The 27279-nt window shown below is 35.8% G+C and overlaps 1 protein-coding gene across 1 annotated transcript; it reads left to right on the forward strand.

Moving 5' to 3' along the window:
* Nucleotides 1-672: 672 nt before the first annotated feature.
* DDX1 (DEAD-box helicase 1) lies at nt 673-27279 on the forward strand. Its single transcript, XM_026674295.2, has 26 exons — nt 673-1054; nt 3293-3344; nt 4085-4148; nt 4665-4694; nt 5066-5162; nt 7174-7221; nt 7796-7879; nt 8166-8249; nt 9857-9933; nt 10769-10841; nt 10927-11003; nt 11633-11747; nt 12131-12269; nt 12411-12471; nt 12913-13011; nt 13900-13989; nt 14965-15153; nt 15852-15903; nt 16180-16326; nt 17100-17191; nt 18404-18476; nt 19850-19922; nt 20016-20058; nt 20388-20483; nt 21722-21842; nt 26989-27279. The coding sequence occupies exons 1-26, from the start codon at nt 1039-1041 to the stop codon at nt 27117-27119; spliced, it is 2223 nt and encodes a 740-aa protein (XP_026530080.1). The 5' UTR covers nt 673-1038; the 3' UTR covers nt 27120-27279.

Below are 27279 nucleotides of genomic sequence, written 5' to 3' on the forward strand. Positions count from 1 at the left end.
AATTAATCATTCTGTATTCATGCAACATACCGGTACATTAAAATGTGCCTTGCTTTTTTGTGGCTTTCTGCTGCACAGAATGTTAATCTGTAATTTAGCAATTAACCTTTAGGTGTTGTATATGATAATTGTGATTGCACTTTTAACAGTGAAACTCTATAAATGTTCCCTCCAGCATGAAATAAATTCCACTGAATTAAACAAGTCCTACTGAATCCACACTCAAGGCAAGCATATGAAGTATAATAAGCAATTCTAAATCCATGTTACGTATTTTGTTCACTTTAGAATATACTAGGATACAAAAAGCAGTATTTTCTACAAATCAAAGAATGCAGCAATATGTGATACTATAGCAGAGATTTTGTGATATTTTATGCTATCTTATATTGCTCATGTTATGAGTTCATTAGTAAACCAGTTCATAAGTATAAAATATAAGACTGATTTTTTTTCTTTTTCTTTCTAAAATTTTGTATTTTTAGTTCGCAATTTTAATATTTGAAAAACGAATTAAAAAGGAATAGCCTTGCTTCAGCTGACAGAGGTATACACACAGAATCAGTGTGTAATATTCTTAATATTACAAGATGGGTCATTAAATGTGTCGGTTCAGTCTTCCAGGCCTGTTTTGCATGGCAACTGCCAAATAATTCCGTCTCTGTATTATAGGAATTCCAAACCAAAACTGGAGAGCATTCGGGTTGGAAAAGCTACATTAATTCTTCCCATCTATCTACAAAACTAGAGCTAGAGAAATTCGAATTAGCAACTGATTGCAACAAAGTTTGGCGTTGTCCGGATTGCTGCAGCGCTGATCTGACGACCACTAAACACTGGGGTTTAATAATGAATTCTGCAAGCACATCTGACGATCGACCGAGCCTACTGTAATCGCCGGAACCTTAAGTGAACGGCTGCTGTACCGACCGGCGAATTAAGGAAGAGGACTTTCAAATGCGCAGGCGCTGTAAGAAGGAGGAGGAGGCGCAGGAGGCTTGACGGATTGTCCGCCCGGTTGTCTGGGAGAGTGGAAGCATGGCGGCGTTTTCAGGTACGTGGCTCCTGCCAAGCCGCCTAAGATGGAGGCGGAGGAAAGCGCAACGGCGTTAAACTATGATTCTGGGTATTGTAAGTGTGCCCTTTTGGCGAAGAGGGTTTGTGTCGGGATTTTACGTAAAGCCGAGTTTCGGCCAATATACTTAGACTTATATACTGCTTCGCAGTGCTTTCCAGTCCTCTCGAAGCGATTTAACAGAGTCAGCCTATTGCCCCCCAACAGTTCTGGTTCCTCATTTTACCCACCTTGGAAGGATGGAGTTAACCTTGAGCCTGGTGAGATGCTCCTGCTGTGCCAGTACAGGTAGTCCTCAATTTACAACAATTCATTTAGTGACCGTTCCAAAGTACAACGGCACTGAAAAAAGCAATTTATGACCATTTTTCACATTTACAACCATTGCAGCATCCCCTTGGTCACACGATCAACATTCTGATGGTTGGCAACTGGTTCCTATTGATGACGGTTGCTGTGTCCCGGGGTCAAGCGATCCCCTTTTGTGACCTTCCGACAAGCAAAGGGGAATCAATGAGGAATCCAGATTCACTTAACAACCGTGTCACTAATTTAACAAAGGCAATGACTCACTTAACTGTGGCAAGAAAAGCCGTAAAATGGGATAAAACTTCACACATATTTCACTTAGCAACATAAAAAATGGGCTCAATTGTGATCGTAACTTGAGGACTAAATCTTTAGGAAGAGGCTCTCAAAGGGGGAGCCCATTCCTTTTTAAAGGCTGCTGTATGGCTCAGCTGATCAGCCATCGAACTCCTCCAGTCAGTCTATTAGAGAATTCACTTTCCAAATCCTTTGGATGTTTGTAGACTGCAAGACTCACTTAATATAATGTAATTGACACCGGAGAATCTAGGAATGCTCTGGAACTATGCCTACATTATGTTTTATAGTACCATGTTGGGGTTATAATGGCAAGCACCCGTCCTCACCCAGAAAGAGTGTTTCTGAGCATTGGGAAAGGGCTTTCTCCTTGTTAAAATTAGGATATATATTCAAATCAATCTTACATTTAGACCCTTTTATGTTTGGTATAGGGATGGGCTTTGTCTTTTCAAAGTGTATTCTGTTCTATCTGTGAAAGTGGAAATATAATTTCATAATTTTTGTATGCAGTAGAATAAGAGAACCTGATTTTCTGAATGAGAACAAGCTAACTTAGTTCAGGCAAGACAGCAGTGTTGATTTGTATCCTATTTTGATTCTGGGATAATTGAATCATCGCTGAATGGATTTGCATTTTTGAGGAAGGTTTGTAGTGCATATAGTCAGATTCTTTGGAATGCATATGCTGCTGCATGTAATGCATTTGGTACAAGAAAATCTTGCAAGGTTCAAAAATAAATGCCTTGTTTACATGAACATAGTAACACTGTTTTTAATAATGTGCTCAAATATCAATCTATGGCTAGATTAGAAATTTACTTTATTTTACTCTAATCTCATTGTCAGCTTGAATTATGCTAATTCTAAGACTAGTTTTATACTTGCCAGAACAAAAAGGTTAAGTATCAAATTTATAAAGGTGGTTTGTCTTTTCTCCCACAGCCTTGCCAACTTAAATATGTCATTGAAAATTGATTGCTTTATGCTCCACCATCAGAGATGAGGTTGGTGGATATGTAGGAGAGGGCTTTCTTCACTATAACACCAAGATTTTGGAAGATTTTATTCAGGAGATTTTGCCCAAAGGAAACTGATAGTTATTTACTTAATAAAGGAGCACCAAATCAGATCCCAAATTTTGTTTTCATTTTACTTAAAGAATTAAATCTTTGGTTTTAATTCATTATGTCTTTGGGATGAAAGTGTTTCTACAACCTAAAAACTATATATTGATTGTACTGGAATTAAATATCATAGCCTGAGTTATTGCTTTGTAGAATCCCAAAACTAAAAAAGAAAAGAAAACATCTAACCATATGTATAAATAACCTGGCTATTTACTATTTAAAAGCAATTAGGTGATTCTTTGAGAAGGTTGATTGTCAGTGGTCAGAAATATAACAAAGTATTAAATGATTGATTGTATGAAGCTTCAGAAGCTATGAACCTTGAGGCCATTGGTTCATGTAGATGTTAGTGCTTCATATAGCATTCTAGCATACATTTTACTGCAACATTAAAATTTGTAACATCTTGTTTGCAAAGTTGTTTTTCTTCCTCCAAATGTAGTAACACAGTTTGTTAATCCCATTGCTTCTTTGGTTGCAGAAATGGGTGTTATGCCAGAAATCGCTCAAGCTGTAGAAGAAATGGACTGGCTGTAAGTATGATTGTTTCCTTTTATCCCCAATTTTCCTAGTGGGATGGAAAGAATGTTCACTGATACTGAGGATTCTAGAAATCTTGCTTCAGCTCAGTGAAAGGTACTTAATGCAATGATTTAACCATTTATTTAGGAGAAAAACTTGGCTGTTCTCAAAACCCAGGAATCAAAAAAAAACTAAGCTTGTAAACAATTTAGACTTTACAGTATAGTAAATTTTATCCAAAGGGATCACTGGCTTCTGTTGTTTCATTCAGATAAACTTGTACAGTGTCTTGTACATGACCTTTTTTCCTCTTTTCGCAGGGCAGAGAGATTGCTTAAATAAGCTATGTCTTCCTGCTTTTCTCTGAAGCAGGGCAGTTCTGTAAAAAGTGTTAATTGCATATTAACAAGCTCAACTCTGGGACTAATAATTAATTAGTGATTAGAACCCTTAGCCTGCTTTCCCTTGCTGCCTGAAGACCAAACTTTACTCAGTTTCACACTAAAGGCTTTAGTTGTCAGGCACACAATTAGGGCGAGATGGGTGGCAAACTAATTTAATAAATAAAAAGTAAAATAAATAAACATGCATTGGCTAGAAAATGAATTTATTGTTACTGCTGTATTTGCAAATAGTTGTTCTAAATGCAATGGGGTGTATACAAACAAAATAATCTGAAAATATATCCTGAAGACATTTTGTTTTTGGTTTTTCAACAAAATGTGAGAGACTCATTATGGTTTTACATTAGTCTGCCTACAGATATCCAAGCGGAGTCCATTCCATTGATTTTAGGAGGAGGCGATGTACTCATGGTATATATTACACTAATCTGTCTTATGGAATAATGTTGTATGATCTAGTAATTTATTCATTCTGCTTTGTGTCAGACTGTATTTCCACTGTTAGTTCAAATTTTATATAGCCTTTTAGTATACTGTGGTAATGTTGCTTACATATGTATTGGAAAATCACAATTTAGAGATGAACAGGATGAATTGAATATACAGGTTCAAATGAAATTGTGTAAGTTAATATTCTTTTTAAAATTTCAGTAATTCTACATCTTTGTTGCCTCATTCATCTAAGCATAGCTAGACTCTACAATATATGTTTCCTAAATGACTTTTTAAAAGAGAATACATAGCTAATTTAGTTTTCAATATTTTTGCTTTGAAATTATTACAAATGATAGTATAAAATAGTTATCAACAGCTAAGATATCAGTGTTCTGGGATTTTACAATTTTTATACTGTTAACACAAAACTATTTAATCTTGCATTACCACAAATAATTCATATCATCATGTTTTATTATATTTTCTACACAGGCTGCAGAAACTGGGAGTGGAAAAACTGGCGTAAGTAGAATTAGTATTTTGCAAAGTAATATGCAATGATATACTGATAATGTATACAATTCTGTGGAAATATAAAGTATTAATAAGTGATAGCATGTTTATCCAATAGCATATACTGTAAATTAATTAAGCCTAAAGGTAAAATATACCCATGTTATGATCTGGGTGACTCTAAGAGACTTAATCACAGATATTTTGTCAGTAAATATTCTCTCCATAAGTATGGCTTAATAAGATATATAAATGTATCAACATTGCGGAGTTGTTAATTTTAAAAAGAAACTCTGGTCTTATTTCTCTTTAGCCAAATTTACTTTGTAACTTAGGCTTTGAATAACATTATTAGTGAAATAGATAACGTTGTATTTCAGGCATTCAGCATCCCAGTTATTCAAATTGTTTATGAAACACTAAAAGACCAACAGGAAGGAAAAAAGGGTAAAACTACGATTAAAACTGGTGGAGGAGGTAAGCTTTTTCTCCAGGGTTTGCTAAAATGTATACATTCTGTCTCTCTGAAACCTAATGTGAATTGAAATTTCTATATATAGCTTCTTTATAATTACAGATCTCTGTCCATAAATACAGACATGATATTCTTCCGATTAAAATCGAATTCCGATTTTGGAATGCCCCCCCTTTCCCCCACGCTAGCTATCCTCCTTCCCTTCCCTCGGAGGCCCTGAGTCAGGAGTTGCTACTCGCATGGCGCGGCTCTGTGGCTCAGTCCCGGGTGATTGCCTCAGGAAGGAAAGGCAAGGAAGAGCAGCGGCGGCGCTGCTTTGCTAGCGGCAGCAGCGGCTCCTGGTTTGCCTTTCCCTTCCCGGCAACGGGACTGGGCAACGCGCTGGTAATGCAACTCTGACGCTTAACCCAACCCAGGATACCTGAGCGGAGCCGGGCGGTGCGACGGAGCCCGCTGGCCGGCAGGAAAAGGGCGTGGGCAAGCGATTTCTTAGGCGCGGTGGGGGTCTCTTTTGGCGGCCCGTTTTTTTCAGAGGGGAATATCATGCCTGTAAATAACATGCATAAGAATAATTCAACTATTATCTAATAAAAAGCAGCTGTTATATACTCAGTTTGTGTCATACTTGACTTACAGTATTGTGGAATAATTTTGTGATGTCAATAAACTGAATAACTGACTTAAAGATTTAGGATTTTATTTTTACCTGTCTGATAGCTTTTAGAAATGTTAGTTACTTCATAGTTATTCTGTACATATTTAGTCAATTTATATGGTCGCCCATCTCACCATGGTGAGTCTGTGCAATAGTTAAAGACACAACCAGCAAAGAAAATAACTGGCAACCTAGGTGAAAGAATACAAAACAATGTATTCATTGAATACAATTACAGTGAATATAACTATCTCCTGAGTTCTGGCAGTCCAATCTCCAGGCCCAGAAATGCAGCTACTTTTTTGAGGCTTTGCAAAAGGGCAAGAAGGTCATGATCAGTCTGATCTCTTGGGAAAATGATGTGCCAAAAGATAGATGCACTGACAGTAAAGACTGTCCTGCATTCCTCCATTTGACATTCCGTAATGGATGTGACTGGTAACATGCCTCTCCTGTCAGGATGTAATGCAGCAGAAACAAAGGGGGAAAGGTTTATAACAAAAAAAAAAAGTGTTGGATCACGTACAACATTAGATGGTGGGACTACAAGCGGAAGGATGGTGGTTGTCAACATTAAAGCTTTTTTTTTTTTAACAGTTTTACCTTTTCTTAAAATTCAGCATAGACAGGGTTTTTATAGTTTTCCAATTTTCTGCCATAGTGTATTATTTTTTTATACAATCTCATAGTACACGAATATAAAATGTCCTAAAAACTAGAATATAGAAATAGCTTTTAGAAACGTTGGTTACTGCTAAAAATGTCACTTTTTGCAGCTTTTTTTTTTTTAAAGCATTTAAAATACAAATATATTTCAGTGTATTTCATCTGATTTCTGATATAAAATTATTATACTATTGTATCTCAGTATATAAGTATATGTAATGGTACAAAATAGTTACAAAAGTTACAAAACATATTAAAAATAAAATTATTAAAGTTATGCAAATGTAAGAACCTAACACATACAGTCACAAATTTTGGGAATATTTCTTCAAAAAATTATGTCTAAATTAGACATGGGTTTCTTTATACAGTATATCTGTATATCAAACTTTTTAGTTGTCTAGAGCCGTGGTTCTCAACCTGTGGTCCGTGGATCCCTAGGGGGACTGCAGTGCTGTCACGGGTTCCGCAAAGGCTTGAAGAAATTTTATGATTTAAATCTTGGGTTAAGTCTTGGAAGTCCATGGCCATAGTCTGTGGCCACAAAAGATATTTTAAGAGGGTCCATGGTGAAAAAAAAGTTTAGAACCACTGATCTAGAGTATCATGGTGTAATTTTCTACTTTTGAATTGTGGACCTTACCACTCTACAGATGAAAAGTATGTCTTTTTTCTGCTTTTTTTCTCATGAGTGCTGAACAAATGGCAAATGAATCCCTATGACAGAGGAAATGCATTTGGTAAGCCTTCTATAAATCTTTGTATAGATCTTACAGTAACTTGGTAACTATATATGTATGGGAAATCCTGGGCTTGGATGGAAGATCGTACAGGAAGCTGAGTCTCATAGATGAAGAAAACAGTATAAATATAGCCAGCAGGTGTTTGTTTGTTTTTCCTGTTAATACCACTGGATAAAATTGAGTATTATTTTAATGGGAATTGAAATTGGGGAAGCTATAATAGTTTTATACAACTTTGCCCAGCCTGATTTGCAAAACCATTGGAGCTACATATCACCTCATCTCTGGCCATAATGTCTGAGACTATTGAGATTTTTTTTTTATCCAGAACCATGAGAAATACTGGCTTAATTCACAATTTCCACTGTGCTGCTCAAAAATCATGGGAAAGTGATAACTCTTTATAAGAGCTGTTATTCCATAGATATATCCCATTTGCCTATTGTAAATTATTAAAAAATAATATTTTACAAAACAGTGTGCCCTACATATTGTGTTGCTTGAATATGAGGCCATTGCAAAAATAACTGCAAGAGTTCTTTGTATTTTTAACTCCTTTTGCTTTTTTTAGCTATTGGAGCTGATGGTCTGTGCTGCCAAAGCAGGGAAATAAAAGAATGGCATGGATGTCGATCAACTAAAGGTGTAAATAAAGGTACTAAACAACAAGGGTTATGCTTATGTGTGAAAAATTAGAAATACTTGAGTCAAAATATTCAGAGTTTTCTCTACTTTTGAGACAATGATTAAAGGTTTAGACAAAATAGCAATTCATTCCATGACCAATATGGTCTCTTACGTCAGTATAACTCTGAGAATGACCTCACCATTTTGAAGTCTACCGGTACTACCATAGTTTGTATTCAGGTTAAATGTATCAGTTGATTTGATCATAGTATACTGAAGACAAAGTCAATCGTGTGTATTCTTAATCATTTTAGGAAAATATTATTATGAAGTATCCTGTCGTGACCAGGGTTTGTGCAGAGTTGGATGGTCCTCTTCTCAAGCTTCATTAGATTTGGGTGAGTAGTTTCATTACAATCAGGATTGACCCTTAATGATGACTGGATTGTTAAGCCACACATTTTAAAGAAAGTTCATAATACCGTATTTTCCAGACTATAGAGCACATCGGAATATAAGCCGCACCCACTAAATTTTAAAAGAAAAAAATATTTTTACATATATTAGCCGCACCAGACTATAAGCCTCAGATATATACATTGTGAAATGAGATATCTACACAGAAAGAGAAGAATGCTCTTCGCATATGGCCAGACGTCTCCAACATCTCACCATTGATTCATTAACGCCAAGCTTACGTGCAGCAGCTCTTTTTACTTCCTGGATAGACAGATCGATTGCTTTCAACTTAAAAGCTGCATCATATGCTTTTCTTCATGTACTTTCCATGATAAGGGTGTGAAAAATATTTTGCGTTCGTGCGGTGTCGTGCTGCTTGCGTCGAGTGCGCCAAAAACTACCGGTAGCGTCTTCTTTGCACTGATCTCTTGCGTCTGTCACTTTTTGCCCCCCCTGATGGCAGTTAGCGAAGAAAAATCTATAGATAAGCTGCATTGTTGTACAAGCCGCAGGGTTCAAAGCGTGGGAAAAAAGTAGTGGCTTATAGTCTGGTAAATATGGTACTAAAGATTGTTAGAGTGTTCTAGCTTGAAAAACTAGGCATGGGGGGGTGTATACTGTTTTCAGCAAATCTGATATGCAACTGTTTTTAGTAGTTTGTTTATAATAGCAATAGCACTTAGACTTATATACTGCTTTACAGCCCTCTCTAAGCGGTTTACAAAGTCAGCATCTTGCCCCCAATAATTTGGGTCCTCATTTTACCCACCTCAGAAGGAAGGAAGGCTGAGTCAACCTTGAGCCTGGTGAGATTTGAACTGCCAAATTGCAGGGAGCCGGCAGTCAGCAGAAATAGCCTGCACTGTAACCACTGCGCCACTGACGCTTCATCAACCACTGAGATAAAAATTTCGCTGAAGTTGAATCACTCTACTAAGCATTTTGTTTGTGCCAGAACTTCATGGCAAGACTTTGGCCTTAACAACGGCTAATTGTATTAGAACAATGGTTTATGTTCTGTCTTCATGCCTCTCCAAATGGTTAATAGTCTATGATTGGACTGATCATGATATCACCAAAATATATATATTCTTTTCCATGTGTCAATATCCATCCATGTGAAGGAGTACAGAATGTCAGTGGAGAAGGAGGACAATTTTTGTACAGAGGCAATATATTTACAAATTCCATGTTTGTTTTCAGCGCAGAGTTAATGAGCATTCTACTGAATGAAAATATATGGCATTCTTTTCTCACAAGTTTAAGAAACTAAAATACATAATTTGTTCCTATACGCAGTGGAAGATCTTGATCTTTTTACAGAATGGAGGTCCAAGCGAGAGTATATAATGGAGAAAATTTGCATTTTTATTGAATAGCCCAGCATAAATTATCACATTCTTCCTGAATCCTCCAGTTCCTTTTTTGGGCGTGTACAAAGGCAGAAAGTGAAGGGGAAAAAAGTACCAAAATTTCTACCCTCTTCTTTCATATCTTAATGAAAAAGTATATGGTTTTTAATTGTAATTTCTTAACTATTCTTTAGGTACTGATAAATTTGGCTTTGGCTATGGTGGAACCGGAAAGAAATCTCATAATAAACAGTTTGATAGTTATGGGGAGGTATGTTTATTTTCCCATTTTTAAGCAAAATATAGAGAATGGAGACTGATTCTGAGGAAGTAAGTTCAGTTTATAATTCAGATGCAGAGGTCTCATAAAGGAAGGGGTGTCGAAATAGGATTTGCTTAAATGATTATTTTTTTAAAAAATCACCAAATTAAATATTTCTTTGGCATCAGGAAAAGTTTAGGTTTAATACTGTGTTCCCCAGAAGTTTATGCTTGCATTTTTTGTCAGAATCACATTTTTAAAATTTATGGTAATCTGAGCTTCAGCATTTTGTTAGGAGAGAGTCATTATATTATGGCCAAAGAAAATATTTGAAGTGAGCATAAACTTAGGATTCTTTGAGGTTTATAAATAAAAGTAATGTCAGGGTTGGATTTAGAAGATGTTACTTGTTATAATAGCCGATGAGAACATCCTAAGAGACAGAAGAAAGGAGAATTGTAACCAGGCCAGGTGTCAGATAAGAGAGATCTCAGTCCACAGAATGGATGGGAACAGAGAAAGCTTCTCAGAAAAGACCCTCCCTGATTCTCTGGATGGTGGACAAGGAAGGAGAGAAGTCCTTTCAACAGATTCTGTTATGGTAACCTTACAATAAAAGTAGTGTTAGCATTCAGATTTTTTTCTTTCTTATCTGGACTACCTCAAAGGGCAGACATCTATCATCTTGTATGTTTCTTCCATCTAGCATCTCGTTCTGAGCAGATAGAAGTGATTTTGTCTGTAAAATTGTTCCTTGACCTCCTGTCAGGTCACCTTTGATTTTCATCTTTTGCCTTCACATGACAAGTTTCAAGGATATAACAACTTCCTTTTGTTTTTGCAGGAATTCACCATGCATGACACAATAGGTTGTTATATAGATGCCGATAAAGGTCAAATCTCATTTTCAAAAAACGGTAAGTGGTCTAGGTTTTTTCCCACTAAGCAATTAATTAATTGTATTGTTGAGATAAATATTTCCACAGAGTTGTTTTCTTCCAGGAAAAGATCTTGGACTTGCATTTGAAATTCCACAGCACCTAAAAAGCCAGGCACTCTTTCCATCTTGTGTCCTAAAGGTAATCTTTTTTTCCTTCACAAGGGTTAAGAGCTATGCTGATCAGATTTAAAAACACATTAAAACTGCTGAGTCTTATAGGGATAGTGGAGGATAAGCAAGTGTTATAATTTTTATTTCTGTGCCTAGTTACAGCATAACCAAGAAAATAGTTAATCATCTTTATTGTAAGGAAACACTAATAGAGTTGTTTGAAGAGTAGATCTTAAAAATAATTAGAGAGACATAAGTAATAGCATTAAAAATGGTTAATCAGCTTTATCCCTAAAGGAATACTAATAAAGTAGTTTGGAGGGTAAATCTCAAAAATTATTTAAGACATTAGTAATAACATTTTTTTAGAAGTTGTGTTCTTTTCAAATGACAAGATGTCATCCTGTATTTACAATTCACTTAAAAAATCAGTCTTGCAAATGCCCTCTGGTTGCAGATTATGCTAATTAAGATAAAAACAGAGGATTTAATGTTGGAGCAAGTCAGATATCAAGTTGTATGGGAAATGGCAGTTTAGAAAAATATCTGAAAATGGTTTCTGGAGGCAGATTTTACAGCACCGGCAGCAATCGATGAAAATGTTTTGAGTATTTAGTCTTCCCCATTTTGGAAATCTTCACATATTTTTTTTCTCAGAATGCTGAATTAAAATTCAACTTTGGTGAAGAGGACTTTAAGTTTCCACCCAAAGATGGTTTCACTGCTATTGATAAAGCTCCTGAGGGTAATGTTGTGAAGTCCCAGCACACAGGTATGTTAGAGGCCTCATCAAATTTAAGAATTAGCTATTTCTGTAAGCCACCTGGAGTTACTGTGAGTGAGTTGGACAGCCAGATAAACGTTCTTAATAAATAAATCAGTGTGAAAGGCATTTTATATAACGGAGTTAACACGAAAGGTTCTTAGATAAAATAAGGCATAGTTATAACAGACCCATTGAAATCAAATGAACTCAGATAGCCGATGAGTAATTTAATTTAATTTCATTTATTTCTATGAAACTATTTTTTTCATGCTACTTTATGTGAATCCAGAGTACTATCTTTTAGACCTTCCAATGTTATAAGTAAATATATTTAAAATTATTTTTGGCTATCATCTCAAAACCAACATTTCTGTCCTGTCCCATTTCAGGAAGTGCACAAGTAGCACAGTCCAAGAATTTACCAAACGCTCCCAAAGCTTTGATCGTGGAGCCATCCAGAGAGTTAGCAGAGCAAACACTGAACAATGTGAAACAATTCAAAAAATATGTTGAAAATCCTAAATTAAGGTAAAGTCAAATGAGTGAATTGAGAGGTGAGAATGAATGGAGAGTTATATTCTGCCATGTAAATTCATTACATTTTTCTTTTTGTTTTGGAGAAAATGACTTCATAGCATAATATATGGTCTGCTGCTCTATTTCTCCTAGGGAACTCCTGATTATTGGTGGTGTTGCTGCAAGAGAGCAGCTCTCTGTTTTGGAGCAAGGGGTAAGTGAGACTTTGTTCATCTTGTGTAATTTTTTTTAAGTATACAGGTCTATTTAGTTGTTCAAGTCATATTAAAAAGTTTTTTTCTTTTTAAATTATAAAGATGACTGTAACCAAAAAAAGGCAAATACAATCCCTCCCCCCACCCCAGTAACACTGGAATGGGTGAAGCCTACAATATGAATTGATAACAATTTAAATACTGAAGTAGAATTCTTGTTCCCCTTCAATAATTTACATGTGTATGGATGCAAATCGAGATCAAAAAGAAAAAGGATTATAAAGCAGTGTGTACAGTTAATGCTCTTTGAGTATTGCTTTTCCTTACCCTGTTTTAAGCATCTCTTTAAAAGTTTTTAAAGAGAGATTTTTTAAAGAAAGGCATAAAAATGGTGTTGCTGCTTCCATTTTATTTTGTCAAATACATTTTTAATTTTACAGGTGGACATAGTTGTTGGAACTCCAGGAAGACTGGACGATCTTGTTTCGACTGGAAAATTGGCTTTATCACAAGTTAGGTTCCTAGTTCTTGATGAGGCTGTGAGTATCAAGCACTTTTTAAAGCGATCTATTAAACCAAACACACATATTAGTGCTTTGGTGATAATTCCCTTGATTCTAGCATGCGTGACCTATTGACAAAGGCATGCATTGCATGGCCAATTTGCTTTTATCTGAAGCTAAAAGAGACATGCAAGAGCCACTCAATCCTGGCTAAGTTTTGCAGTTGGAAATGATCGGCAAATGTCTTTTCAGAAAGGTGGCTCAGAAGAGTGGTTGCATTGCAGCTTGAAATATCACCCCATACACTTTCTTGTTTCTATGTTCCCCACAATAACAACCCTGTGAAGTGGGTTGGGATGAGACAGGGTGACTGGTCCATGTTCACCCAGCCAACTTTCGTGCCTAAGATGAGACTAAAACTCACAATCTCCTGGCCAGAAGCCTGGTGCCTTAACCACTAGACCAAACTCTGTTCTCTTATTGCTAGCTTTTTGTGTACTTCCCAAATTCATTTTTAATTTATTTATTAAACAAATTTATATGGCTGCTCAAGTCACACATAGGGGACTCCAGGAGTCTTACAACATTAAAAAAACCACAACAGAAAAATCCATTTTAAAAACCCCATCTGACACTCCTCCCCCATGACAGCAGCAACCCAATCAAATTAACCTCTTGATCGGCTCCATTTCCCTTTGTGGTCTCCAGGCCCACTGACGTGACACAAATGTGAGATAAACAAGACAAAGTATAACTATTCAGTGTGGCTGCCATCTGTCCTCATTTTCATCTGTCTGGTTTTTTTACAGCATGTCCTAATTTGTTAACCGGATTTGATGGAATCATCTGACTAATAGCCACACATCTTAACTTCAGAATCTAGGCAATCTAATGAGACTGTTAACATCTCTATTCCCCACACAGGATGGCCTCCTTAGTCAAGGTTATTCAGATTTCATCAACCGCATTCATTCTCAGATTCCCCAGATAACTTCTGATGGGAAAAGGCTGCAGGTATGAAGTTTGGTTGCTATTTATCCGTCAACACTTTCCAAAATTTGTTAATACTATAATCTAGCAAATGTTGATCTGTTATCTGTCTCTATTTAGGGGGAAATAAATTTTAGACAGGGGAGCTTTAGCAAATCATAGGCAGACACACTTTATTCTGTATCTGTTGGCTGGGATAGTTGCATCATAAAGTGGCGTGAAAAACGACACCAGGGAGAACTGGCCATGCTAACCAAATAAAGAGGCTGGCTGTTTGTTTGTTTTTGTATTATGTGTGTACATCTTAACATCACACAAGACTTCAAACTATATGTGTGACAAATTGTACCCATTCAATAAGCATAGTTTTCCACTTAACCATTCCTTTATTGGCATTTTGGCAGAACAAAAGATACGGCTCAGGGCTCTAGGGCAATACAGTTACAATTAAAGAGACCAATCCTAATAGGAGGAGGAAGGAAAGGCTGATGGGAGAGATATTTCTGTTATTTTCAGAACCCTGTCAGTTTCCCAAAACAAAAGGGCAGAGGGCAGTTCTACCATTTTTCTTCTCCTTCATAGATGTGAACAAAGGCCCTGGCCCTGGGAATTTTTGAAGGAAAATAAATGAGGGTTGAATCTGGCAAATTCACAGTTCCCTCTGAGCCATGCCTTTGTGGGATTTTATGCTTTCAGCAGAAAAAAAAATCCAAGAAGAAATTTAATTAGAGGTTCAAATCTCCCCCATCCCTCTTCCTGTTAGCAAAACAGCGCCATCTTCCCATCTTAATTTCTCATAAATAACTGTCCAAGAGGCTTAGGGATTTTCAGCAAATTGTACCACATCTCAAATTTTAATACTGATGTGGCTATGCTTTCATTCATCATTGCCAGTTACAAAAAGCTCAAAAACTGATATGAAGTATAACAATGTGCACTCTGTACAGACATCCTCATTTTAAAACTTCAGGCTTAACCTGAAACTGTTTGTGTTTTAAGGTCATTGTGTGCTCTGCAACTCTGCATTCATTTGATGTAAAGAAGTTATCTGAGAAGATTATGCACTTCCCCACTTGGGTGGATTTGAAAGGCGAGGATTCTGTCCCAGATACCGTGCACCATGTTGTTGTTCCTGTGAACCCCAAAACTGACAAAGTCTGGGAGAGGCTTGGTAAAAATCACATTAGAGTAAGTGTAAACCGAAGTGTTTGGTTTTCAGTTTGCTGAAAATTAAAGACAAACAGACATCACGTAAGTCAAAGGGGAATGTTGTAAAGTTAGGGGGACACTTGCTTTCAAATCTCAAATAGGGCAGGAATTTTAAAGACTGGTCTAACTTATCATAGTTGGCTAAAAAGTTAAAGCAGGGCAGTCTGTACATGGTAATGCATAAAAATAGGGACAGTGTCCTACAGGCTGACTTGATCTAATTCATGAAAATTGAGCAGAAGTTTATCTCCACTTAGATGATTGCAGGGATGAACTGAGACCGGAGCAAAATAATGTTATTTGAATGTGTATTTAAATAAATAATTGGATGAGAGAAATAATCGTTCTGTTGCACTGTTAAGAGGTATGGGTTCGCATATTTATCCAAAGAAATTAGTGGAAGTAAGTTTAAAAAAAAAAAAGGCTTTAACACTTTTTGGTTGGAGGGAATTATTCATTAGACTGGAAGTCTTAGGGTAAATATACATATACGTGTGTGTGTGTACACACACACACACACACACACACACTTGTATGCTGCATTTTCCCCAGAACTCTGCCCAATAAAATATTTGTTATATTTTAAGGCAGCATTGTGATTTAAGACATCTTGTAGATCAACTTGCTATGACATACCTTTTAGTCACAGTTTTAATTATCATAATTTAACTTTGCAGACGGATGAGGTGCACGCAAAAGATAATACAAGACCTGGTACAAATTCTGCAGGTAATGATTGCATTGATCAAGCTGCTATATATTCATCATAAATATAATGATGCAAAGTCTGTCTGAACCAATTTATTATGTTTTGCTTTAAAATTCAGACCCTTTTTTTTTCCTTGATCAGAAGAGGTTTAAAAAAAACAAACCCTACCAGTATTATTCCCAAACAATTACTATAATATTTTATTAATGTAATTTTAGAATAAATTGCTGGGTTTTCTGTGTGTAATGTATTTGAGGTATCATGTAGGAATAATATAGTACTTTTTTTTTTTACAGAAATGTGGTCAGAAGCAATTAAGATTTTAAAAGGAGAATATGCTATTCGTGCCATCAAGGAACACAAGATGGACCAAGCAATAGTATTTTGCAGAACTAAGATAGATTGTGACAATATGGAACAATACTTTATACAGCAAGGAGGAGGTAGTATTTCTGTGCCCATTAATGCTTCGCTCCTTTCTTTTATGAATTTATTTTTTCCATGTTCTTTTCCCCAAAGGGTAACTTTTCACAAAAGATACTTTCCTTCTTCCAAAACGAATTGTTCTTTTTTCACTACTTTAAAGGGTGGAATTGGCATCACATAGGCATTTCCGCTACAAAAAAATATTTCTTGTCAGCAATTCAAGGATCCTGTTTCATTTTTTTTTTTAGTCCCGTTGTCTATCCCACAAGTGAAACAATCTCCTGTTTAGCTTCTCTGACAGTAAAGCAAATATAAAGGATTAGAACAATGTCTTCAAGGGCAGTGACATGGGCATGCAACCTTGTGGGCTGCGGTGAAAGTAGACAGTGGACATATTCAAAGTAATTGTGCATGTGCATGCGTGCATCTCACATACACACATTTCTCATATATCAGTTACTTACATTTTGGTCTCCTCTTTCTCATTTCAAACATTGCTCCTACGTTTCCCAGTGTGAAAAACTTTAAATTCAGTTATTTTAACTGCAAAAATGTGTTGATGGGCTTTGACACATTCTCTCTCTTTAAATGCAGTTGAGCAAGGAAGCCTAAGAGTAAAGAGAACTATGTCATCCCCTGATGTGCACCGGATGCACATCTGCAGGGACTTTTAATGTATTATACACAGAGAGAGATACACAGACACGTGCAAACACATGTATGCACATTGATTGTGAGAATATAGTAATATAATATATAGCGTTCCTAATATTTTCTGATTGTTTTTAAGGTCCAGATAGGAAGGGACATCAATTCTCGTGTGTGTGCCTTCATGGAGACAGAAAGCCTCATGAGAGAAAGCAGAATTTGGAGCGTTTTAAGGTAATTATGGTTTTAATGTAATAATAAGTCATTGGTCTCCCTACTGAGAGCTGATAAATGGGCATTTATTTCAGTTTAATCAGTGAATCGTTAATAATTGCCCAACTTAAAATATCATATCCAATTCTCCTTGTCTGTTCAAGAGTCAGGGAGATGTCTCCAGACAGTCCTCCACAAATGGTGAGGCGCTTACTTTCTAAGCCTACTCAGAGAGTGACCAGGAATCCAACAATGGATGAAGAGGCAGGGATAGCCCTTTCCATTAATTCACCATTCCTCATGCAAGCTCAGAAGTACAATATGTGAACCCACATTCTTCTGGAGAGTCCAGAACAACAATGGAGAGGGGAGGTGTTACAATGGAGAAGGGATAAGCTTCTTGCCATTCTTACTCCACTCATTCTTGCATCATTCCTAAAATAAAATACACATCTGCATCCAGTCCAATATCTTTTTCTTTTGCATAAAATAACCAAGCTCCAGATTAGGCCCATAGACTCATCTGGACCGAAACCACCACTCTTCATAGCTAATGCAATATATTAAGAGAAGGGACTGCATATAACTTAACTATCTCCACAGGAAACTAAATTCTACTGAATTCTGTACAAGCCTATAAAACAAAAGAGTATCTAACAAAACAGGTTTGAGGTGCTGGTCTAGACATCAGGAGAGTGGAGTTCTTGTCCCACCTTAGCCATGAAAGCCCGCTGGTTGATTTTGGACCAGTCACTGTCTCTCAACCCAACCCGCCTCACAGTTGGTTGTTGTAGGGAAAGGAGTATTGGACAAGTTCATCGTCCTGAGTTATTTATCAAAATAATAAAGAAGGGATAAAAATCAAATAAAAAATTCTGCAGCTGATCTGAGTTTGTATCCAGGGCCTTCAGTACTATAGCACTCTGTTATTCTGATAGCCAGTTGCTCAGGGATAGCCACTGCAGAAGAATGAGGAGATAATTTTGTCAACAGCAGCATTTAGATTGTGGGACTCCTAAGAAGTTTGGGAAAGTGAAGCATGTTAGGAGTAGGAGGAATTAGTAAAATAATCTTTGCCATTGGCAATTAGGTCAAAGGCATTTTATGGTAAGGTATCTCTGGATTCAGCTTTATAGCTTTATGAATTATAATTGATATCTTGTATTTAAATTATAATGATTATATAAAAATGAAATCAGAAGACACCTAAGTTTACTCACCTTTTCTGTTTAGAAAGCAGATGTCAGATTTTTGATCTGCACAGATGTGGCAGCCAGAGGAATTGATATCACTGGTGTGCCTTATGGTAAGAATTGTCAATACTTTATCACCACCATCAAGAAAGTCTACTCTTAGCTGAAGGCATGAAGTTGTTGAGTTGGCAGTAGAAATGCTGCTGCTGGGGAATCAAGTAAGCTGCACATATCATACCAGGGTGGGATAGATAAAATATCAATTGGGCGTTTAGTTCAGTGAATTTTCTCGAGGTCCCTATTAGCCCTGGCAGCTGCTCATGCTAAGTGCATATTATGCACTTAGGTTGTGACTTAGGTAGTGTGTGTGTGGGGGGGGGGGGTCAAATAATGCAACATTGAATTTAGTGCAAATTGTAAATTGATACAAGGTTGTGTTCAGTGTGACTTCCAAATTCAATTAATGTGAGGCTAACAAGTCTGCAGTTGAGACTAAGAATGTGGGCAGATGCGATTGGGGTTTAGACACAGATATTTTTTGTGTGCAGAGTGGAGAAAAGGAAGATTCTGGCATAGGAGATAACTACAAGATTAAAAAAGAAATTCATTATTATACTAAAGGGAAAAAATTGATATAATTGAATGACATGAACTTGATCATAACGATATTAAAATAGGATAAGATGTTGAAATGCTTGAGTCTATGTAAGATATTTTTTGTTTTATTTTGCTTTTAACTATGATTTTATTAACCCACGCATTTAAATAATAAATGCATTCTTTTAATCCTTTACTGTAATACTTCATTAATATACGTATAAAACTTTATGGTTAATATTTTCCATTGCCTTGTTGTGGCCTGTCGGCTGCCGACCCCTCCAGCAGTCAAATCAAATGAGGAGGAGGCAAACTGAGAGCTCCGAGGGGGAAGAGGGAATGGAGCTGAGAAGAGAGAGAGAGAGAGAGAGAGGTGGAGGCTGGGCGTCAGCCCTCAGATGGAGAGTCAACAGCCCCGAGGTCTGGAGGTGGCTGATGAGGAAGAGGAGGAACATCTGGGTCCAGTGCCTAACATGGTTGTGCAGAAGGGAGAGGAGAGGAGAGCAGTGAAAATCTATGTGCGGGTCCTTGGGAAGGAAGAGCCACAGCTGCTAGCGAAGCCCCACCCTAGCTCTGGGGATAAAAGACAGGGGGCGGAGATGAATAGATAAGGCAAACAACTATTCATCTCCTTGCCAGACAGACTTATTAGCCTGCAGGGAGAGAGAAACTTTTTACCAGGGCTGCTGGCTCTCCTAATAAAGAAATCTTTGAGTTAACTTCAGAGAGTTTGTCGTATTTGGGGAGCTGGGTCAAGGTGAAACCAATTACTTGTCTTTTCCCCCAGAAATAACACTTTGAAGAGTTCAAATAATATGACCATTTTGGGGGAAATTATTAACCACTAATAGAGATAATAAACCTATAAACACCCTTTCCTTTTTAACAGTTATCAATGTCACACTTCCGGATGAAAAACAGAATTACGTTCATCGGATTGGCAGAGTGGGACGAGCTGAACGGTATGTCGGAAACTTTTATTTGCCCTTCATCTTGCATCACTTTTGAGATGATGAAATGAAGGCTCCCATTTTGTTTGTTTTGCTTTTCTTTAGCATGGGCCTGGCAATTTCCCTGGTGGCAGCAGAGAAGGAAAAAGTAAGTTCTGCTTCCTTAAAACATGAAGATATACAACGGAATAAGATTCATTTGCTGGGTATTTAAGATAAGGTAACCCTTCTTCTCACATTTTTCTGTGAATACACTGGCACACACTAAAAAAATGAAATTCTGATGCCCACTCTCAAAGTGTGTGTGTATTTATATTTATAAAAATATAAATAAGACTAAATTCAATATTATGACAATTAGCTTTCTTTATTTCAAAAATGCCATGCTGGTCATTTTAATTTTCCTCCTTAAATCTTTTAACTATATTCCAGTGTTTCGGGTTTTTTCTTCTTGTAACCTTCAGGCTTCTCTTCTAGGTTTGGTATCATTCATGCCCCAGTCGTGGGAAGAGCTGCTACAATACTAGACTGAAGGATGAAGGTGGTTGCACTATTTGGTACAATGAGATGCAGGTAACCTTTTTACTGGTTCCAGTAAAATCTTTCCTATGTAACTTTGCATTTCAAGAACAGGCCTGGTCCTTTTAGATGCAGATTTTCAAAGCGGATATAAAATATTCAAGCCCCAATCACTGATCCACTGGAAGGTTCTAATTAAAATCAGTATTCTGGCATAAGGCTAGTTACATTTTCATAGCTAGACCCTTTTGCAATTTCTTGGAAACTAGGACTTCAGGTGGACAGTAGAATTCCCAAAGGTAAGTTGGTAGAGATGTGATACTGAAGTTGTAATTTATGTTACTCATTACAGGTTAGGCTTTTTCTTTAAAGAGCACAGTCTTTTCTACAGTGCACTTCATATCTAATATCATTTAACTTAATATCTAATATTATTTAATGTTTTACGACATGTTATTTGTAATCTTTGATATTTTAATGAAAAAATAATAAAAAGATTGCTCGTCGTATACAAGAACCTTCTTATTACTACAGGCTAACTAGGTGACATTTTGTCTGAATGTCCTTAAAATGATTGAGGAGGGTTAAGGAATTTGGGGGATCAGATTAGAAGGTTTTTGGAGAGACAAATAGTCTCCACATTTCTATAGAAAATGATTTCTAAGCAGAAAAATCTTCCTTAGAAATATTAATATTGATTTCCATCTCTTTTATCATTAATTGCCTGTAATGCTAAAATAGATTTTGGGTTTTTGAGATTGTAACAAGTATTACAAAACAAAATGATGATTGGTATAATTTAATTCAATTTCAGATAAAAATGTATTATTTTGCAAATTCAGTGTTTAAATTCTGCTAGCATTCACTCTATGAATAGAACACAAGACAATTAGTTTGTGCTTAAGTATGATTTCTTATTCCTAGTGACTCCTAGAAGATCAGGAGTACACTAACCTTCTAAATCTCATTGATTGCAAAGTTTTTAATTTGTTTCAGAATATTGTGTTTGCCTTAAATAAATTACAGTACTGTGCATGAATACACCATATATACAGCCTAGCCATAAGATCTGCTTTCTTTATCATACTGTTTGCTCCTGAGACATTACTGACATATTTCAATTTATTCATTCATTGATCTCAGTAATTCCTGAGATCAATTTAGTGTGCTAAACAGTATCATGATTTGTTTGGTGAGCTGATGCTTGTGAGATATATAAACCATCCATTGCATTGTCTGTCATGGAGAGTTGGAGATCATGTTACAGCCTGGATTTCTTTTATGGCATTCAGCTTTTAGGTGAAATAGAAGAGCATCTGAACTGCACTATTACTCAGGTTGAGCCAGATATTAAGGTTCCAGTAGATGATTTTGATGGCAAGGTCAGTTATGGGAAAAGAAGAGCAGCTGGTGGTAAGTGGATAAATCTACATTTTGGAATAGAGAATTGCATTTTCTGGTGAATTATAATTTTACTATATCTGATAATTATATCTTATCTAAATGACTCAACATGGCAAAATATTTTTCAGGAATTGCAGTGTTGTTCTCCAATTTCAGTTCCCCTGAAATTGTTAAAAAATATGAATTAGGATTCCTTTCTCTTTTTATTTCAAAACCAGTTTAGGGTTCTTTTGTTGGCTCCTTTTTATGTAAAGAAATTCCTCCAGGTAAAATACTTCAAGATGCTTGAAAAAATGGGGAGGGCGGAGCTGGCGTCGTGGCGGTACGATGTGCGATCTTGATTCTCCAAGATCGCCGTCGATATCTCCACTGCTGGACGGTCCCGACGGACCTAAACTGGGAATTTGATAGATAAGAATTTTTCTTAAGATTTCAAAATGTAGAAGAAGGAAAAGGTGAAAATGTTGCTGAAATAATGACAGAAATACTGGCAGAAGCATTAGAGATAACCAAAGAGAAGATGATGGATGGGATGGATGAAGTGTTCCGGGTCTATACAAGATATGCAGTGAGAAACAGATTACCAAGAGAAGTTCACATCAGATTTACTAAAAAGATTATCAAGACACAGATACTGCAGGTGGCAAGAGAGAAAACATTAAAGTATAAAGACAAAGAAATTGTGGTGCTGAAACAGGTACTAAGAAGAGTCAGAGAGATGAGAAAAGAATACTTATTTTTGACTAAAGAGTTACTTAAAAGAGGAGTGAACTACAGAGGGTTGATGCCAGAAGCCCTCTTGTTCACCTGGCAGGAACAAAGGCACAGAATTGACACAGTTGAAAAAGCTGAGTTATTCTACTTTGAATATCTTAGAGGAAAGGAGGAAGAAGCAAGAAAGGAAGAGTCATTAATCGAATTCCAAGAGGAGTGTATAGCAGTAATTGAAGAAGAACGTGCAGTAGGTGGTGTACCCAGAGAGCAACGAGAATTAAGACTTACTAGAGCAATAAAACCACCTCTAAAAGCCTAACATGGATGAAAGAAAATTGATTACGATTAACATAAATGGACTTAATTTGGCTACTAAAAGAAGGAAGATATTTCACAAATTAGAGAAATTTAAATTTGATATAATTTGCCTACAAGAAGTACATATTAAAAAACAACATGAATATAAATTAGGGAAATTATTTACGTTGCTGGCGCAGTCTAAAAAAAGGGGTGTGGTATTATATATTAAAGATACAATTTTGACAGAACTAATTTATATAGAGGACAATGGAAGGATTTTGGTGGTGGAAATAATGGACAATAATGTTAAAACACTTTTAATTGCAATTTATGCTCCAAATGATAACCAAGAAGAAATTTACAGGAAATTACATATGAAAATAATTGAATTGGACTATGTTAATATTTATATGATGGGAGATTTTAATGGAATAATTAATGATCAGTTGGACTATAAAACGTAGAAATCAACAAAGAAAGCTAGAAAGATACTACCAAAATCTTTCTTTCAAATAACAGAAGAACTTAACTTAAAAGATGCATGGAGAGAGAGAAATGTGGAAAGTAAGCAGTACACTTTTTACTGAAACAGGCTACATCATGGTCTGGAATAGATATGATATGGATGTCAGCAGAATTACTGGCTAATGTATGAGGGATTGAAATACAAACAAGCACCTGGGCGGACCATATTCCAGTGACAGCTATTTGGAAAGGATATAAGAGGAGATCTAGATGGACTCTAACACGATATTAAAAGAAAAAGACTTTAAACAGACAATAGAGAAAGAACTTGCTTTTTAAAAGAAATAGAAAAGAAGATACATCTTTACAGAACCTCTGGGACACGATGAAGGCCTACACAAGAGGTTTGATAATAGACTATACAAGGAAAAGAAATATAAAACAGAAAAAAACTTTCAAAACATTGGAAGATGATTATAAAAGATTGGAAAAAGACCTACAGGAGTCCCCGCAAAAAAAAAGACATTAAAAATAAAATGGATATAATTAAACATACAATGGGGCTAATGGAAAAAGAGGAATTAGCACAAAAAATTAAAAATGCTAAAAAGAATTACTTGGAAGATGCAAATAAACCAGGCAGATGGCTAGCCTATAAACTGAGAAAGGAAAGAGAATCAAGAAGGATTAGCCAATTAATAAGTGAAGGATATGTTTGCAATGGAAACGAGGAGAAGAAAAAAATTATACAAGATTACTATGGGAAATTGTATTTTCAAGAGAATATCCAAGAAGAAAAAGTTAAGCAATATTTACAGAAAGCGAATCTACCTCAGATACCTAAAGACACTGAAACAATGCTAGAAGGGAATATAACGATGATGGAATTAACAGAAGCCTTAAAAAAACAGAATGTTGGAAAAGCACCAGGTCCAGATGGCTTACCAGTGGGATTTTACAAGACTTTTCAGGAAATATTGAATCTTCTTCTGTTAGAAGTCATGAACGAAGTTATGCAAAAAAACAAAAACAAACCCAAAACATGGACAGAAGCATATATTACACTTATACCGAAAGAGGATACAGACCTGCAGCAAGTTAAAAATTACAAACCTATTAAATTCAGACTATAAAATTTTTGCTTCAATTTTGGCAGAAAGATTTAAAAGATATTTAAATAATTTTATTCATATTGATCAAAATGGATTCCTGCCAAAGAGACAAATCAAAGATAATGTGAGAATTATCTTGGATACTCTGGAATACTATGAGGTGCATCCTGAAAAGCAAATGCCCTTGATGTTTTTAGACGCACAAAGAACCTTTGATAATGTGAGTTGGCGATTCATTTTATTTCAGTTGATACATATGGGCTTTGGCAAAAAAATTATCCAAGCCATTGAAACAATATACCATAAACAAACTGCAAAGGTTATGGTAAATGGAGAACTAACAGAATCTATAGATATAAGAAAAGGGACAAGGCAAGGTTGTCCACTGTCGCCTCTGCTGTTTGTGTTAACATTGGAAGTGCTAAATAGGAATATTAGAGAAGAAAAAGAAATGAAAGGAATGAAAATCAAAAAGGAAGAGTATAAATTGCAAGCCTTTGCAGATGACCTAGTTAGAGGATATTAGAGGATCCATTGGAAACAGCACCTAAATTAATAGAAAAAATAGAAGAATATGTAGCAGGTTTGAAAATAAATAAAGACAAAACAAAGATATTAACAAAAGTATTTTAGCAAGACGAAAGAAAGAGTTGGAAGAAATTTTAGAAATACAGGTCACAAACAAGTATTTAGGGATGTACATTACACCAAGATGTAGCACATTGAAGGAGGATAATTATCTTAAACTCGAACAGCAGATTACGACAGATTTGACAAAATGGGAAAATTTACAATTATCATTGATTGGGAGAATATCTACAATTAAGATGAACGTATTGCCTAGAATATTATATCTATTCTAGACAATTCCAATCCGGCTAGGGAAAGAATACTTTGAAGACTTAAATAGAATTGTGCTGAAATACTTCTGGCAGGGTAAAAAAGGAAGAATAAAACTAAAATTGTTACAGGATGCAAGAATAAGAGGAGGGTTTGCCTTGCCCAAGTGGGAGTTGTATTACCAGGCGACAAATTTGATGTGGGTAAATGGATAATACTAAGGAACAGTAGACTATTGACCTTAGAAGGCCATAACTTGCTGTTGGGATGGCATGCTTTCCTTTGCTACAAGGGAACTAAAACACAGGGGTATTTTAGAAGACATTACATTCGAGAGGCATTGCTTTTGAACTGGGAGAAGATAAAAAGACAATACTACTTAAAAATTCCATTATTATATTATATTATATTATATTATAAAAATACCATTGAAGCTTTTTCTTATCCAATAATATATAAAAAGGAACAAACAGATATGGTGAGATATCGAATGAAAAGGGTGAACTTAAATCTATGCAAGTGTTGGAAGAACAAAGTGTAAAAATGAACTGGTTTTCATATTTGCAAATACAATCTAGATTTGATAAAGATGTTAAAATAGAAGATGCTTGAAAAATGAAATTTCTGCCTATTGCTTATTTTTAACTCCCCACTTAATGTGTAGAAATGTAATTATCAAAAAGATCTTATATTTTTAATAACCCATTCCTCAGCTATTTTCTCTCTAACTTGGTATTCAGTGTGCATTTTCTATCTAAGAATTATATCTTAATATAAGCATCTATTTTGCTTAATTTTTTAAAATAATAAATTAATATGGAAACAATAGAAAAATAGGTATGTAAGTATTCCATAAAATGTTATAATTTTGACTGTTAGGCTAATGTTAATTATATCTAGATATTATAATATCTATTATACTATCTAGTATGTAATTCCTTATATGAAGTATTTTGTATTTAAAATACTTGTAATTAAACTTTTTCTCCCTAGGACTGGAATTCTTTCCACAAACTGGAATTCTTTCCACAAACTAAAAAAAAAAAAGGGGGGGGGGCTCTATTTTGTAAACACAGAGGGAGATTTACTTATTATACTGATATTTTAAAAGAATATTATCTGTTAATTCTGGATACAGTATAATTACAGTCCAAATGATTGCATACTCAGAATGGTATTTATTTCAGAATTTCAAATTTTTAAGTATTTGATATAGCATGGATATTTGCTATTTCAAAAGATTACTGTACATAAATGTAAGATAGCTGTAAAGACACATTTTTTAAAATCTAGAAAAAGAAATACAACTTATATGTTCTCACCTGCTTGCTTGTTTTCAAACACCCCAAATCACACAGGTATAGTAGTGCTATCTGGCAAGGCCCCAAATTTGGCATCCTTTTTGAGTACAGTAGTTGGATTATTAAGGCAGTTTCTTTAGCAAACTTATCAGAGGCTTAATACACTTTTTTTTAAACTACATCTTTAAAATGGACAATTATGCTGGCATAATTCAATTATTTGCTGCCGAATTTGAGAATATTATTTTGGGCAAGGCTGAACAGTAGACCGGGATCCACATGCAGGCCACAAGAGGCTCACTTCATCTTTGACTAGTAATGTTTGAAGGGGCAAATATTAGATTATATATAGAAGAATAATCAATATTCTGAATGATTGTAGCTACATAGAGAAAAAGAATAACAAACTTTGGATCTTTGCAGGTGGAACATACAAAGGCCACGTGGATATTTTGGCACCCACAGTGCAAGAATTGGCTACCCTTGAAAAGGAAGCTCAGACGTCTTTCTTGCATCTTGGTTACCTTCCTAATCAGCTGTTTAGAACATTTTGAATTGGGCCTCAGGTGAAACTTCGATATTCGGCCTGTATGAAGAAGATGCTATGGCTGTACTGACTTTATGTCAATCTTGCATGTTCGCCAACCTTACAAACCCTGATGAATTAGGGTTTTAGCTACTAGTATTGATCCAATAAAAGTGAGCTGCTCATAA

This window comes from Notechis scutatus, chromosome 1, assembly GCF_049901735.1.
Source record: "Notechis scutatus isolate UNSWTSFEM ecotype Mainland chromosome 1, rNotScu1.2, whole genome shotgun sequence".
NCBI classification, from domain to species: domain Eukaryota; kingdom Metazoa; phylum Chordata; class Lepidosauria; order Squamata; family Elapidae; genus Notechis; species Notechis scutatus.

Bases quoted from the DNA above. Each gene is read 5' to 3' on its own strand.
- DDX1 (XM_026674295.2), top strand. The intron at 11,004-11,632 runs GTAATCTTTTTT...TTTTTTTCTCAG, and splicing joins TTCCATCTTGTGTCCTAAAG to AATGCTGAATTAAAATTCAA. The intron at 18,477-19,849 runs GTAAGAATTGTC...CCTTTTTAACAG, and splicing joins TATCACTGGTGTGCCTTATG to TTATCAATGTCACACTTCCG.